The sequence below is a fragment of the Rhea pennata genome, chromosome 3 (genome assembly GCF_028389875.1).
Source record: "Rhea pennata isolate bPtePen1 chromosome 3, bPtePen1.pri, whole genome shotgun sequence".
NCBI classification, from domain to species: Eukaryota; Metazoa; Chordata; class Aves; order Rheiformes; family Rheidae; genus Rhea; species Rhea pennata.
In genome coordinates, this window is record NC_084665.1 from 56,166,702 (window position 1) to 56,183,108 (window position 16,407).

Sequence of the window (16,407 nt, forward strand, 5' to 3'; positions counted from 1 at the left end):
AGCCGCGCCGCGCCGCGCCGCCGACCGCCGCCACGAGCAGCGCGCGCGGCGGGGGGAGGCCGCGCCGCCGCCACATCCGGGTGCCGCCGCCGCCCGCGCGCCTGCGCGGCCGCTCCGAGGCCGGGCGCCGCGGCAGCCGCCGCCGCTCCTCCTCCTCCTCCGCGGGGCGCCGCGTGTCCGCGTTGTCAGGCAAGGGGCGGCGAGCGCGGGGAGGGGGAGGCGCCCTCCGCGGCGGTAGCCGGAGGAGGAGGATGGTCGTGGGGGCGGATGGCAGCAGCCGCTGGCCGCAGCCGGCAGAAGCTCCGCCGGTGGCTCGCTGACGGCGCAAGGCAGCGCGGAGGAGGCGGCGGGTGCCCGAGCCGCGCCGCGGGGAGGGAGCGCGGGGAGCGGAGCGGAGGGGGGAGAGACTGCGGCGGCGGGCGGGGGCGGGCGCACGCGGCGCACACACCGCGCGCAGCGCTGGCAGCGGCCGCCGCCACCATGTGAGGCGGGCGGTGCGGGGGGGCGCGGAGGCGGGCGGGCGGGCGGGGGGCCGGGCCCGGGGCGAGCGGCGCGGAGCAGCACCGCCGCCGCCGCCTGATCGGCTCCTGTTTGCTTGGCTCCAGTCTCCGCCGCCGGCCCCGATGAGGAGCAGCGCTGCCCTGCCGGACTAGCGTCGCGGCGGCCGCAGCCGCCCGCCCACCCGCGCTGCCCCGCGACCGGTAGCGCGGCCGCCCGCTGCGCCGCCCGCCGCGGCGGCGGCGAGGCCGGCGGAGCGGGGAGCGCCGCCGCCGCCCCCCCCCCCACCCGGGAGCCATGAGGAAATTTAACATCAGGAAGGTGCTGGACGGGCTGACGGCCGTCTCGTCCGCCGCCTCGGCGTCGTCCGCCGCGCAGCAGCAGCAGGCGGGCGCCCGGGAGAGCGAGATCCAGGAGACGCTCCAGTCCGAGCACTTCCAGCTGTGCAAGGTGAACGGCGGCGGGCGGGGGCGGCGGGTCTCCCTGCCCCTCGGCGCCGTGCGCGGCTCGCGGGCCGCCTCGCTCGGGCCTGTCCCCGCGGGCCCGGCGCGGCGAGGGGCCGCCGCCGGCCGTAGCGCGGCTCCGGCGGCGGCAGCCGGTCGTGGGCGCGGGGGATGCGCCGCTGTGCGCCGCGGCGGGGGGCGGCCGCGCCGGTGCCTCTTGCGCCTGGAAAAGGCTGTAGCCGTTTGCTTGTGGTGGTCTCGCTGCAGCGGGCTCCCAGGTCGCCCCGACGCTGCTGTTGCAGCCCCTCCCCGGAGACGGAGAAAAGTTCCCTTTTCCTTTTCCTTTTGGGTTGTGCGTGATACAGTAACTGCGGTTAGTGCCTGCACACCTCAGAAAATGATGCAGCGAATTAATCCACCACGAGGAATAAAAGCTGATTTGAATATCAATACCCGTTTTTATCTTTGCAGTGCGCCCGTGGCCTAGCTTGATACGGCTGAGCTTGTTCTGTGGTTTCTTCTCCTTGCTTTATCTAGTATTGCAGGCATTTCTGCCGCTTTTACAAGTTGTTTGTGAGGGATGTGGGAATGAGCAGAGCTATTAGTTGCGTCTTATTTACTGTAAAACACTGAGAGTGATGGGACATGTCTGCAACTTCATCAAAGTAAAAGGAGTATATCAGAAGCTACCTTTGCGTTTATGAGGTGCTAAAATAAAGTTATTTTAAACTAAAGGTTTTGAAATTGAAAACCTAGTTTTGGCTAACCAAAAAGTTAAACACGCCAATAGCTTCATATTAAAAAGAATCCCTTGGTCAAAGGGCTTTTGCTTTGGTTTCTTTTGTAAGCGGCTGGGTTTTTTTGAAGGGAGGAGAGGTGAAGAGATGTGTTCTGTGGAGGCTGGGTTTTTGTTTATGTTTTTCTTAAGGTGCTGAGAGAGGTTGCATTGTCATGTGGGCCTGTTGGAGTGAATTTGAAGCGGTTCTCTAAAAAGCAGGTCTAGTGATTTATAATAGTTATAATGACATTTCTGGCTTTGTTACCAAACTTCCTAGAACATCTCAGATTTTATTTGTTTAGTGCCTTTGGTAGAGCTGAAAACTGGAGTAGTGAGAGATGATGTGGATGAAAAAATAAAATGCAGCACTGATAGGTCTTTGCACAGAAGAAATGTAAGATTTGAATTAAGTTTCAATATTTATGACTGTTATCTAATGCTCAAGAATGAATGACTAGATTATGACTAAAACAATCCTTTATAATCAGTTCATGTAAGAGCATTCTGATTCCCAGTCTGTTGTTAAAATGCTTTATAGTTCCTTTCTTAACTGTGATTAAAACTGAATCCTATTCCCTAACGTATGATATTGATTCTTATTTATTTTTGGTCTGCTGCTTGTCCCATCATTACTGCAATGCTCTGACTTGTTAGACTGTACGCCACGGTTTCCCCTATCAACCTTCAGCCTTGGCATTTGATCCTGTTCAGAAAATACTGGCCATCGGGACTCAGACTGGAGCATTAAGGCTGTATCCTTTTATATTCTGAAAAGGAAATCAGTGTACCTCACAAAAGTGACGTTTTGATTCTGCTGCTGGAACCATTAGGACATACTGTGGAAACCAGGTATGCATTTGAGGGGGACAAGGCTCTGATTTTTGTTGGGAGGGGGGGCCTGGCTGTTGCAGTTGTTGTATGTGTCAGTTCGGGTTGTGTCAACGATGTGAGGTATTGCTGCTCACTCCCCATTATCTCAAGTTAATGTATGTATTTTGTAAAGGGTTACTAGTGCACCAACAGTTCACAGCAGCCAAATGCAGATCTAAAGAGAGACCTGAGCTGAGCTCTGTTTCATTGTTGTTCTGCTGTACCCTGTGGAATTGAAAAATTCCAGGCTTCGTGGGTTTTTTTTTCTGTCTTGCTCTTGAGAGAAGCTTTGCAGTATTGTAATTACCTGTCACTGCTTTTGTGCTGCCAAAAGATGGTTTAAAGGTGGGAAACTAAAACGTTCAGGATTTGTGTCTCGCTGATAGTCTACAAGTGACTGAGATGAGCATAATGAATTTGTGGAGTAAGCAGCAGTAACCTTATTTCTTTTTGTTCACTAAAAAGTGAACTACGCATATGTTGGTAGCCCTATCCATACAGTACTATCCAAGCCATGTAATAACGTACCTGTTTAAACCTTCAAAATAAAAGAAGGTGCCCCACAGATTCTTTAATCCACAGTGCTATTACCTTACTTAACAGAATAAATTGAATTCCCCGTTATCCTGAAATTGACTCAACTCTGACCTTTTCTGAGAGGGTTTAGGCCCTCTTGCTAGAAAAATTAAGTTAATCCGCTCTAAACTGCAGGTAAATTTCATCTCTTCCTTTGCTGCTCTCTGCTGCTTGTGGTATTCTGCCAGTAGAATTTTCCTGTTGTCTTCTGTAACATCACTATTTCATCTGCAAGGTTAATTGTCTTAAATGGGCTGTCTTAAGCAAGATGAAAAGTTAGAATTTAAGTGTCAAATCGGAGGCTTAAAGAAAAGAAACTGAACTGAAGTAACTTGTATCAATACACAGATCTTGTGAGTTCAGAATATTACAGACATCAAAGTATGATTATACACTGATGGTGGATGCATATTTGAAACTAGCCTTAACTTAATAAATTCTGCTTTTTAAAAAGGTGACAAAATTGATTTAAATGAAGAATAAAGTTGGTGTTGGGGGAGGGGAGTTAATTGCACTCATAGTGGCAAAATAAATTACCTAGTGATACAGTGAGAAAATAAAAAGAAACATATAAGTAGTTTTAAGGTTGTTGCAGAAGGAAGAAGCAAAACATACTTGTTAAACATTTACTTGTTTGTAATTTTGGGCAATGTGATGTTCCAGGTTGGGTAATGACAACTTAATAAAATCTGTTATTGGCACTTGCTGTATACCGTTGACCACACTTCTGAATTCTCTTGAGTGTGATTTGCATTCTAAATAATCAGGAGAAGTGTTGCAGGGTTGCAGGGGAAGAAGCAGAGTTAGTTACAGGGGAAGCAGTAGCATTAACAGAAATGTATTTTCTAAGGGAAAGGGGTAATTTTCATGCAGAAGCCAAAACATTTGTGCTCCACTAATGAAGCGAAGACAAATATGCTTTTCTCTGGCAGTATCTTGATACCGATTTTGAATTGTAGAACTGGTTAAAAGCCCTTACTGTGGGCTGATAGATTAGCCCTGTAACCCAACAAGTCTGCAGAAGTTAAATCTTCTGTGATTTACTTACTTTTGGGGAAGGAGGGAGGGAAGAAAGCAGGAAGGGATGGATTCAGAAATATTCCAAATGTAAAACCAGGCTCTCACTTTATGCCTAGTGAAACTGGTTTGAAAAGCCTCTTTGGGAAGCAGTGGAACTTGTCAGAATTTTTTATTTGATTCTGCTGCTCATTGATGAAAACTAACTCAAAAAGTGGCCTAGATCAGTGCTTGTTGACTTGCAAGACGTTTTACACTAAGCTTTTTACGAACAACAAATTAGGTGCAAAGATTCTTTAAAGTGGAACCACTTACTCCTCTCTCTGAGCTGCAAAATGGTTTTTAATTGAAAGGAGGTGTGGACTAGAAGGACTGAGAGTCAGTAAGAGTTATTCATTGAGAAGAAAATACTGAAAGTGGAAGGCAAGTCAATTTTCCCTTTCTTCTTCTTTATTCATGTTATGAGAGTATAGAAAAGTAGAGAACAGATAACACTTTTTCACTGCCTACCAGCAGCTGAAAGTTGGGTATTAGTGTTTGACTTGCATCTTCATATATACATACATATATACATACATACACACACATATATATATATATATGTAAAGAGCATTAAAGATAACATGTTGTTAAATAAACTAGCTAATGAGTTAAACTGTTCTAGCTATGTAAAGAAATTAATATTACAGTCCCGATTCACTTTGGGCAATTTATCCCTAATTTTACCTAATCACATTACAATATGTTCTCTATATCTGAGTAGTCTGCAACTTAGGTATTTTAACTTAAGGAACAGTGCTGACTAGGACAGCTTAACTGTGAGCAGGAATTTCTTAACTACACTGCCATCTCATTGTTACTTACAAGGATGCTGTAAGAACCAGTGGAGAAGTGCATTTTAATTCACAAATGCTAAATATTATCACATCTAATGTTGCAGTGATGTATGCAATATTAAAACTAAAACTTTTTCTTAAAGATTAATCAAAAGCTGGGGATAGAAGTATGCTGGAGTTCACTCCCTTTGTTTATTTATCAATTAGTGGTAAATAAAGTAACACGAACACGGTATCATTCTTCAAACTCACAATGTAATTTTGCAAATGGAAATATTAATCTATAGGTTGCATGTTTCACTAATCTGATTAGAAGTAGAATTGCTGCTCTATTAATGTTATTTCTCTCTGTTCTTAGGTTTGATTGGTTAAAGCTGGAGAGGAGAACGTTGTGAAGTTAATGATTTAGTGCACCAAAGGCAGAGCTGTGCAGGTCCACGCATTTAAGCTGCAGTTGGTCCTAGATCTTGTAGTTTTAACGGGGAGAGAGGTCCCTAGCATGTTAGGAAGAGACTGCTTATAATTTAAACTGTAAAATCTTTTGAGTTGCCAGAGTGATAGTTTTGGAATATTCACAAGTGTAACTTGAGCTGTATATCCCGTTTTCTTTTTTTAATTGACTCCATTTCCAGAGTTTCTTAGAAATATTCCCAACTCAGATTTAGCTACCAGACTTAAAAGCAAATGCCTTTCTAAGACAGACTAATATTGCTCTGATATTATCCTTAATTAGAGAAGTATTTTCTGTCCTCTGTAGAAAGGAACAGATTGAGCAATTAATTATAAAGACTCTGTTCTTCCCGTTCTACTTCTGTTCTCAGCCATGGACAAAGGCACTTGGTCACCTTACTGTAAAACTACAAGTATCCAACTTAGTAGGATACAACCTTGGTGTAATATCAGTTAGTGGACTCACTACTCCTGACTCCAAAACAGCCAGCTGACACCTCCTCCTTCCTCTGCATCGTTAGGACCGACTGAAAATACTTAAGTCCTTAGATTTTATTTCCTGTATTGTGGGGGAAATTGAGTAGTGAGGAAAGCACAAGAGCAGAAGCGTACCACTGAGTGACATCAAAATTTAAATTTATTTACTAAGAAGAGAGGGTAGAGGAGGTGGATAGTAATATCTACTCTATCTCACTTTCTCTAACTCACTCCAGTCCAGTTGTTCCCCCAAGTTCATTGTGCTGGTCATGGGCCACTCACTCCAGCTGGTAGAGATGTCAGAGTGCCAGCCAAGACTCAGACATTTATGTGTAGCAGTTCCACCTTCAGCTCAGCTTTCTGTAGCAGTGGTGGTTTGTGGATGTGTTCCCCACAAGGAGCTATTGTTCTCACAATATATTGCTTTCTAACTTACATGATCAGCATAAGCTGCCAGTAGCCTCATTTGCTATGTCACTGCAGGCCAATTTCTTTGACTTGCCCCCGTTCAACCCCCGTGTTGTTACTGGGGTTGCTATCACCCTCTGGTCTCCTGACCCAAATGCATTAGAAGGATGTAAAGTTTTTAAGTATATCTATGCCTCTTTGTTTCTTTCCTGTACATACCTGAATCGTAAGAGCAGGGCATGCATAGTCCAGAGCTTTTGGGTAAGCCTTGCAAGTTCAATGATCTGTACTTTGTTTTCCCAGCACATACAAAAGCCTTCTGATGAGTTTGTTAGTTACAGATAGTCAAGGTCTCACTTATCTTAATTGTGCTATTATGTGGTGGTGGCCTTTATCCCATGACCTCCTGACAACGTTCAGTGTCATGGGTAATGACCCTGATTCCATGTTTCTGTTGTTAACTGTTCTATCATCAACAAGTTGCTTCCGTTTTCTGTACTTTAATTTCTCAATAGCAAAACTAGGACAATATATCAAATGAAAACCATTTTGATTGTCTGCCAAAATAAATGCAACATTTTTATTGGTGCTTCATGCCTTAAAAATCATTGTTTGGAGCATGGACCTCGGTCGCTCATGATAGAGAGAAGTCTACAAAGGAAGACTATTTCACCAGAAGTTTTTCAGGATAATGGAGTACAAGTAAAATTACAGTACCGTGCATTCCACACAGACTAAATTGTGCCTAGGACTCTTTATTCCCAAGCAAAATAGGTTCTTTAATTAGAGAGAGAGTTTTTTTTTTCCTTTCTATTGCAAACCCAGTTCACAGGAAGGAAAAAAATTAGGTAGTTCGTCATTCTGTCATTAAATATCTGAAGATCCAAATCATTCTGAATGTCAACATCTGTTCATTTCCCCCCCATTCTTTTCCGCAGGAAAAGAAGACTCTTATGTAAGCAAATGAGTGAAGTTGTCTTATATTTGAAGCATATAAAACTTGCTTTGTGACTTCCATTCTTTGGCCTTTGTGAGAAGAATGTGCAACTGTTAAATTCTTTGATGAAAATAGCTGAAAGCCTACATGTGTGCTTCCATGCAGTCCATTTCTGATGAAATGATTGTGTTACAGCATCTGGATAATTTTGCTCTAGATGTATACCAAAATTCAAGCAATTCAATGAAATCTCTGGTGCTTTAACAAAATTCTGTTTCAGACTCACTGTGACATTACTGCATTCATTAAAATACTTGCTTTTCTTTTTAACAATTCGTACTACTATTTTGTTTTTGTTTTGATACTAGTTCCTTGGCTTTGCTTGCTTTTTGAGGAGTAAGTCTAACTGTGTTTTCCTTTTTTTTTCTTTTCCTTTTTTCTTTTCCTTTTTCCTATCACTGAAATATCTACTTAAGGTATTTTTTTGGAGTAGCTGTACTCCTGTTCTTTCTACCTGCAGCAGGAGGAGTGGTAGAGTGGTGACTGGAGTTCTGTTTAAAGCACTCAGAGGAAAGATTTCTGTTTTTACACCAGGCATCTAATCATAAAATTGGGCCTGCTTCAGGTAGGGGATTGGACCAGAGGACCCTGAGAGTTCCTGTCCAACCTAAATTATTCTGTGATTCTATATTGTCTATGAATCTATCAATGTCATACTGAGTAGTTGTTTTGTGAGGTGTCAGATTTTTTGGGGCATTTGTACACCAAATAAAAGAGTCTCAATATATGCCAGTATTTTTCTGGGCTTTGAACAAATCTTCCTGTTCTAGGAAGAGTATATCAGTAAAACCATGAAAAATATTGAAGTAATATCATGCCAGAGCAACTCTGTGATTACCTATTAACAAGAAAATGTTTGACTACCTTACCACCAATTCACATCAAACAATGAATTAACAAGAACAAAAAAGTACGTTGGTTATAACATACATTTTCTGTCTTACCACACTTCTTTTTCTTTTTACATTACCACATTTCTTATCGCATCTTCTAGCATTTGATTTGCGTGGATAACATTAGTTTTCATAGAGCGTTCTTTCAATGAAAAATCCTGGTCCCCTAAATGAAAGAGATCATCTGGCCTTTGGATATGCCTGAATGAAATATGACCAGAATGAAGTAAGACCAAAATGATGATATGATGTGTAACTCTTAAAAATGCATGAAATTACGTAGAATTAGTCTTACCCAGAGACAGCTATGAATGAGTTCTTCAGAATTTTGTAGGATATATGTATTCTTAAATCCACAGTAAAAAGTATTGGGAGAGTTGGTGTACATCCATCGCAGCAAGAAAACTAGATCTTTGAGGATTTACCGCATGTACCATAATTTTACAAAACAGCACCTTCTAGTTGTGATTATTGTTCAGAAATCATAGAATCAGTCAGGTTGGAAGGGACCTCTGGAGATCATCTAGTCCAACCTCCCTGCTCAGCAGGGTCACCTAGAGCATATTAGACAGGATTGCATCCAGGCAGGCTTTGAAGATCTCCAGAGAAGGAGACTCCACAACCTCTCTGGGCAACTTGTTCCAGTGCCTGAAGTACAACTGTATTGTCTCACGCTGTACTGTACAAAAATGAACTTCAGCATTTCTTTCTTGTAGCTGCTCTACCAGCAAAGTAGGAACTTAATTGGTATAGCCTTGTAACCTCAAACTTGCTGAATCGTAATGAGTTTGGGGGGGGGGGGGGAATACCTTCAGTAAAACTTAAAGAGCTTACAAGGCTACCAGTGTTAACACTGCACAAACATAGTTTGTTTCTTTGCACCTCCCAGCTCTTCTTGAACCACTAAGGTGGTATGGATCGTGCAGTCTTATCTTATCCTCACAGCAGTATAAAACCCCGCTACTAAAAATGAACTAGGTGAAAATGAACTAGGATTTTAGAGTAAAATGTAACAGGAAATTGGATAGTTGGGACCCAACTTAGACTTTCAGACTTCTGGTGCAGTGCACTGACTTTAAATTTGAGGTTTTACTGAACTTGTTTTTTCTCTGTCACTGTGCAAGGGCTATTAGAATTGAAATAGTATTATTGCTGCAGTAGAAAAAATCAGCAGTTTCAGTAGTGTCGTGTCTGGAAAAGAAGTGACTCACAGTTTGAGATGTGATAAAGAGAATTTGAAAGCACAATTTATGATGGCAAACTCATTCTAACAAAACTTCCTGTTTGACAGAAATTTAATAATTGCATTAGACTTCTGGGCATCAAGGGTCTCTGTTTTTACAGAGGTTTTACAAAGCAAAGCTATGAATTCTTCTGGATTACCATTAAAGTGACCAGAAGAGATACTCTCGGTTATTGGTTTGTATGTATGCTATTGCCCTTCTAGAATCTTTCTTTATTTCTCAGTTTTCTAGAATAGTACAAAACTTGCCTTATTTCTCAGGGTTTCTGTGCTTAAGTTTGTACTTGTAGAGTTGTATAGGTAGCATGTCAATGAAAATCGACTTGTAAATTGTTACGTTATATATGAAATTCAATAGAACTGAAGAACTTGGATTTTGGGAACAGTTCCCTTAGGCCTTAATCTTAACTCTCTGGTAGTGGCTTCAATGCTGCAGTAGGTTTCTGTCTTCTGATCTCTTGGATTTTCTCTCTCCCTCTTGCTGTGGCTCATCTTGATCTTGTAGTGCACCATCAAATTGTACTTTTTTTTTTTTTTGGGGGGGGGGGGGGGGTGGAAATAGTAATTAGCTCCTCAAAGTGCATCTGGCTTAGTAGGCAAGGCAGTAATTCAGAGTTTTCATTCTTTGACATAAAGTGTATTTGTCTGCTGGCCAAAAGTAGTAGTTGTACTTGTTATCCAAGTCTGTGTATGAGTGTGCATTGCTGTCCGCTGCTAGTAGTTTGTATTTCAGTAGCTTTTGAAGTAAGCTCACTTTATGTTGAATTGTTGGTTTGAATTGTGTTACCAGAATTGATGCTTGAATGCTAATTGAGGCTATGCCAGTGTCTTAATATTCGAGTCAACGAGTTATACTCAGGTGACCCGTTTCATATCAACTCTTCTATCATAGACACTTGCTAATAATATAGCTTACATAATTATCAAGGAGTTATTTGTATACTACTACTACATTATTACTTCTGCTAACTTCTAATGTGTGAATACAGATGAACATCTGATGACATAATTTGTATCTCTGGAAGCAATACTTGCGTCACTGAATTTAAGCCTAGCTTAAAAGAATTAAAGTCATAGAAATAGCTAAAACAAATTTAAGTGATGAACACTGGTAGAATAGTGTACCTCCTTATTTAGTAGATAGTTCTGTCAGCCTCCAGAGGCTCACCCTGAATCCTGATTTGTCTTTTACAGTGCTTTTGTGAAAGCACTTTTTCTGTGTAACTTAGTATTTTTAATGGCTAGTTTTTAGTCTGATCTGGCTGACACACATCTCTAGATGTTTTCTTTAATGCAGTTTCTACTACAGAGGAAGGCAATTCTGTCTCAGAGTCAAAATCTCTCTGGTGAGAGATTCCGAATCACTGCTTTTATGTCTGATGTTTATACACCTTAAAATCAGTCTTGGTCTGTGTAGTAGCAGTTTTAACTGAATCACTTAACTTCCTGAAAAGATCTAGTCTGTTTTGGATACATAAACTTCTCTTTAGAAATATGGATCCTGGGTATTAATAGCCCCACTCTTGAGGGAGCTATGTCAATTGATGAATTAAGGCTGACTCTTAAACTGTATTAGTCAAAATTTTTTATTGAAGTTTAGGGATAGAGGTTCCCTAGTTGTTTGTCCTCAGTAATTCTACTCTGCATCACTGGTTCTGTACTTCAGGGATTTTTTTCCTTCGCTTGAATTTTGTTATCTTAAATGTCAAGAATAGTGAATGTGTGTGAAACTTGGAATGTGTGTGTTCTATTAGTACAGGAAAGCAAAGTGCAAGATGAAATGCTTGGAGTAATGTTAGCTATTGCTGGTCAGGTAACATCTGAAACCCAAACATCTGAACACCCAAAACATCTGAAACTCATTTTGTTCATAATAGCAATGAAGCTGAAGCTGAAATACTTGACAAAGTGCAGTGCAGTCTGAAGTGTTGCAGTTTGCAAAATCAGCTACTTGGTCACTGTTTGACAGAGAGCAAAATACATAGCTTGATAGAAATACTTAAAAGCCACTTTTTCTTTAATGGTTTTATTGAATATCATGGAGTTTTGTTTCTTAAATAACTTTGAGTATCTTTTTGTTTTTTGTTTCTTAAATACCTTAAAGATACTAAAACTTGATATCTGCTTGGACAACTTGAAGCTTGATTTGTTTCTAAAACTGAGGTAATTACAGTGACTACTTCTTCCATGTCAGGAATAATTCTTAGCCTATCCTACTCAAACTGGAAAGACAGACCTTTCATAACAGCAAGTACAGCTGGAGAGAGGAGGGAGAGACACTTAGATTTCCCCACCAAGAAAGGTGATAGACTAGACTCATCCTTTTGCGGTCTCTCCCATGGATTTTGCAAGAACAATTTGTCTCTTCACAATTTGTCTCCTCCTGCTCCCATAATCCTGTGGAAAGTGTTCGCCAGAGCTATCTTAACCTTGGAAATGGGGGATCTAAAGAAAGGATGCAGATTCAAAGAAAGCAAGGACTTTGTACTTCTGCTTAGGGAGCTAGCGTTTTATTGTCTGATTCATCTCAGTTCAAGAAGAGGGATGCATTACATAGCCTCCTGAAGCTTCCAGGCATGTACTCTTAACGTATTTGATTAATGTTTTTAGATTTTTGGTTCACGTTAAGGTGAAATATTTGGCACTACAGGAATAGCCAACTAAAGAAGTAATCCAGATGGCATCCAGTGTTTTTGATAGCCTTTTCTATTAAAAGTCTCTTTCCCACCTAGCAAGCTCTTAGGCAGCAGGACAAAAGTGATTTTCTTCTGTCTACTTGCTTATTAGGGAAAAAGAAAAAGTAATGCCAGATTTTTGTGATTGTTTAATGTTAAATTGATAGAACTAACATGCTCATATTTTTTTTAAGCATATGGTCTACCTAGTCTTACCTTTTTAAACAGAACAGATGTTCATCTTCACAATTGAAAACCATTCTTGACTGAACTTTGTGGTGCTGGTATTGGAAGCTTAGTTACTAATCTTCAGTGATGCTTGTTTACATGCAGAATGGTGTGCATAACAAGTTTTGCAACATTCCCTTTTAATACATTTTCCAAACTTGTGTAGTAATTTGGCACAATGAGATTATTTTCAGAGCCACCTTTAAATTGCAAATAACAAGGAAAGCAACCAAAACCAGTAGGCTGGAACTCAATTTTTCTTGCATGGTGAATACCCTCTCATTTTTTAACATAATTAGGTGGAAAACACAGAATTGTTGGAAGAAATTCTGGTAAGTTACTAAGCTAGGAAAAATAGATTAAGTAGCCTTCCTTTCTAAGTACATAGTCTTATTATTGGTAATATCCCTATGTTTTCATAAAGGCTGCACTCCAAAGAGAATATTATTCGAATAACATCCATTCACATAGAATACTGTGATTTTTAAGCTTGTTTTGTTTTCACATCTCCTCAATCTTTCATTTCAAGAAGGAGATCCTAAAGCTTTTTGCCATTCTGCACAGTATATGACTGCCTAGGACTTGACTGTGGTAACTGTTCTCTTTTTGGCATTAACTGTGGAAGTACTGTGAATATAATAAGCCAAATTATGTTACTATTCGAAGAAATAGTAAAAAATATATACCATAGAACGGAAGTTAGATATGATTTAGAGGATGCTGTGAGGAAGACCCAGCAGTAGTTAACTACTTTAACCTTGTTTTTTTTTTCTGTCTTAAGTAACAAAGGATTAAAAAAAACAATTTCTGGATTATTTAACTACTGTAACTTAAGAAAACTGCTTGTGTTTCTTGCATATGAACATGCTGTTAATAACTTCCGGATCAGATAAATGCTGTTTTGGGTAAAAAATATTGCAGGGAGGAGGTGGTATTTCCTGAGCAAGCTTACTTGACTTTAGATAATGTTTTCTTTCCGCTGGCAGATTCCAGTGGGAGAGGCCACTGGAGCAGCAAAACACATCAGCATGTGGTGACAGTGAAGCTCAGCTACAAAATGTTTTGGAACTGCTGATTTACATTTTAGCTTGTCATAACCAGAAGCAATTCCAGTACTTAGTGTCTTGTGCAAAACAGTGAAGTCTGTCTAATCTTCAGACCAAATTTTGATGACATTTGTGCAGCTTCTTTACCTCCTGTTGATTTCTTTGGATAAATTGACTGAAAGTTAGTAAACTTCCTTTTTACTGCAGAAAAGTTAGTTGCAACTCATTTAGTCTAGTTGTGCTAGCATTAGGAGCCATAAAGGCTTCTGTTACAGCAGTCTGCAAATACAACTCTAGGGAAAAAAAGGCAATCTCTAGTGATCTACAAGTAGATAGATGCATCATAACTGGTGCATAGCTATGAGTTAAGATTTAAATGATCATAATTTGAATTTATCAGTGCATTAGCTGTTGGGCCCCCTGCTTTGTAGCAGAACTGACTTGTGTTTTCTCTAAACTTTTGATTTAAAGCTAGCTCTATTTTAGTATCGGAGATTACAGTTCCAAAGGGACCAGAAATGTGATTGTGTGTAGTTTAAATGTGAGTATCAGGTAGTCACTAAAAAATTGTCTTATTGATTAGTTTTCTCCATTATAAAATAGCTGCTCCTAAAAATTAGGCTGTTACTGTTATTGAACATGAGGATAAAATCTTCTGCCTTGGCATAATAAGCTCTAGTGGTGATCATCGTCCTAAGTTCCTTTAGCAAATGAGGGCTGGCTGCTAGAGATGTTCCTGTCTCATTTCATTCTGGGAGACAGTAGAAGACCTTACCATTTTGGTAAGCTGTGGGCAGACTTTCCTACATTAAGTACTCAAAAATGACCATAACTCCTCTGTATCTGGTGTACCCTGACTTGGGCAGAATATTTAAATTTTAGCCTTTACTTTAGTGAAATGCTTATTAAAGAGGTTAGTTCGAACCTTCCTCTGCCTCGTCGCCCACCCCCCCACCCCCACCCCGGAAAAAAAAGAGGAAAAAAAGAAAGAAAATGTTAGGTGAGGTGTTTGGTGTTTGCCTACCTACAGGCTTTCATAACTCAGTTAAAATTGGGTACTTTATGAATGCAGTCTTTTTCCATTTCAGGATTCTGGACTGTGGACAAGTCCATTGCTTGTCAATCTGCAGAAATTTGAGAGACACTATTTCAATTCCAGAAATACAGCTTAGATGTTCATAAGTTCTGGATATAATTTTATAGTAATTCACTTGTCTGAGTTCAAGCTGGCATTTACTTGAATATAATATGTTTGCATATATATTTAATGTACTATATAGTATATAATACACACACTATTATGCATATATAATGTATATAATATACTAAAGACAAATAGAATCAATTTAACCTAGATCTTCGCTGAGCTGTAGTGGTCACAGTAGTCAAAGTACAAGACTTCAAATCAGTGGCTGGTGATTATTTTTTTCCTTTGAACCAAACTCTTGAAACTTGGCTTTTGGCTTTTTGATTTGTTATTAACAACTGTGCCCCACGCAGAAGTGTGAAAGAGCCTGGTGACTAAAACAAAGCAGCATTTTGCTGCTATATAGAACACTGGTGTGCCCAGTTTAAGAAAGACGCCATGGAATTAGAGGAAGGAGACTGAAATGATTGAGAATATACTGGCTGCCTTACAAAATGCCTTACAAGAAGATTAAAAATGCTTGGTTGTCTTTGTTTGAGGGAGGGAAATACAATCAAGGATTGCAAGATCAGGAGGACAGAGGTTAAAATGAATGCTGAGCTGTCAGCAATTCCCACAGTGTGAGAACTACAAGGCATTCACTAAAGCGGTATGAGACTGGTTTAAAAGAGATACAAGAAAATATGTTTTAATTTGAATATACTAGATAATGAAATTCTAGAATTTCTTGCCACAGGAGTTTGTGGATGCAGGTAACAGAGTATTCAGGAGGGGAGCAGGCATATTCACAGGCAGTGATTCTGTAAACAGACACTAAAGGAGACTAAATGGGGATTTATCCTCTAATATGTGTAATCCAGCAGTAGTGGTTTGTTTGAGATTAGAAAGGGAACAGGCTGCAAAAAGTGGCCAGGCTTGTATGCTCTCCTTAAATTGCATTTTCTATTGCTGTTGTAGGAGGCAAATTATGGACAGGATGGACGTTTGGTTTGACCTAGTATGGTGGTTCCTGTGGTATTAGTCTGGCGGAGTTCTGTTAGAGCAGATTCCTTAACTGTAAAGTTTTTCAACAGTATGATTACGCAAACTTCTTCTTTTCAACATCATGTTGCAATAATTGCTATAAATGCAACTTAAAATTTTACAAGCCTGTATTGTTCATTACAAAGAAATAATTTTTGATGCTTAAGCAAAATTTATGTGATGCCTGATGAATAGCTCATGAAACAATTTCTGTGGTGTGGTGTAGTGTAAAATGCTAAAAGTGATGGTGCAATACAGTGGTGAGAAGTAATGCCTAAGAAGCTGGCATGTAAACTTGCATGTGATTATCATACTGTGATCTGTTAATGTTCTGTTTTTTTCTATCTGTAACTGAGGTTACTGTTGCAATTTGAACATGGTATGTTAAGCAAATTCAGAAACCGTTGCCATGGAATAAGTTTTGAGGAAAACTTATTCATGCTGGTCTTAAAACTTGCCATAGTATCTTATTACAATAGCTCTATTCAACTTTTGGTTGAATCATAGAATTGGTAAGGTTGAAAAGGACCTCTGGTGATCATCTAGTCCAACCTCCCTGCTCAAGCAGGGTCACCTAGAGCATGTTAGACAGGGTTGCATCCAGGCAGGCCTTGAAGATCTCCAGAGAAGGAGACTCCACAAACTCTCTGGGCAACCTGTGCCAGTGCTCTGTCACTCTCACAGTGAAGAAATTCCCCTTCACGGTCAAGCGGAACTTCCTGTGCTTCAATTTCTGCCCATTGCCTCTCGTCCTGTCACATGGGACAACTGAAAAGAGTTTAGTCCCATCCCCTTGGCACCC

General features: G+C 40.8%; 1 protein-coding gene across 4 annotated transcripts in view; it reads left to right on the forward strand.

Moving 5' to 3' along the window:
* Positions 1-795: 795 nt before the first annotated feature.
* Positions 796-16,407, forward strand: part of STXBP5 (syntaxin binding protein 5) — a 122,992-nt gene continuing 107,380 nt past the window's right edge. For all 4 annotated transcript variants that reach the window (XM_062572355.1, XM_062572356.1, XM_062572357.1 and 1 more), the window contains exons 1-2: positions 796-948; positions 2,374-2,471. In XM_062572355.1, coding sequence (XP_062428339.1) covers positions 796-948; positions 2,374-2,471 — 251 coding nt within the window. The remainder of the gene's footprint in view (positions 949-2,373; positions 2,472-16,407) is intronic.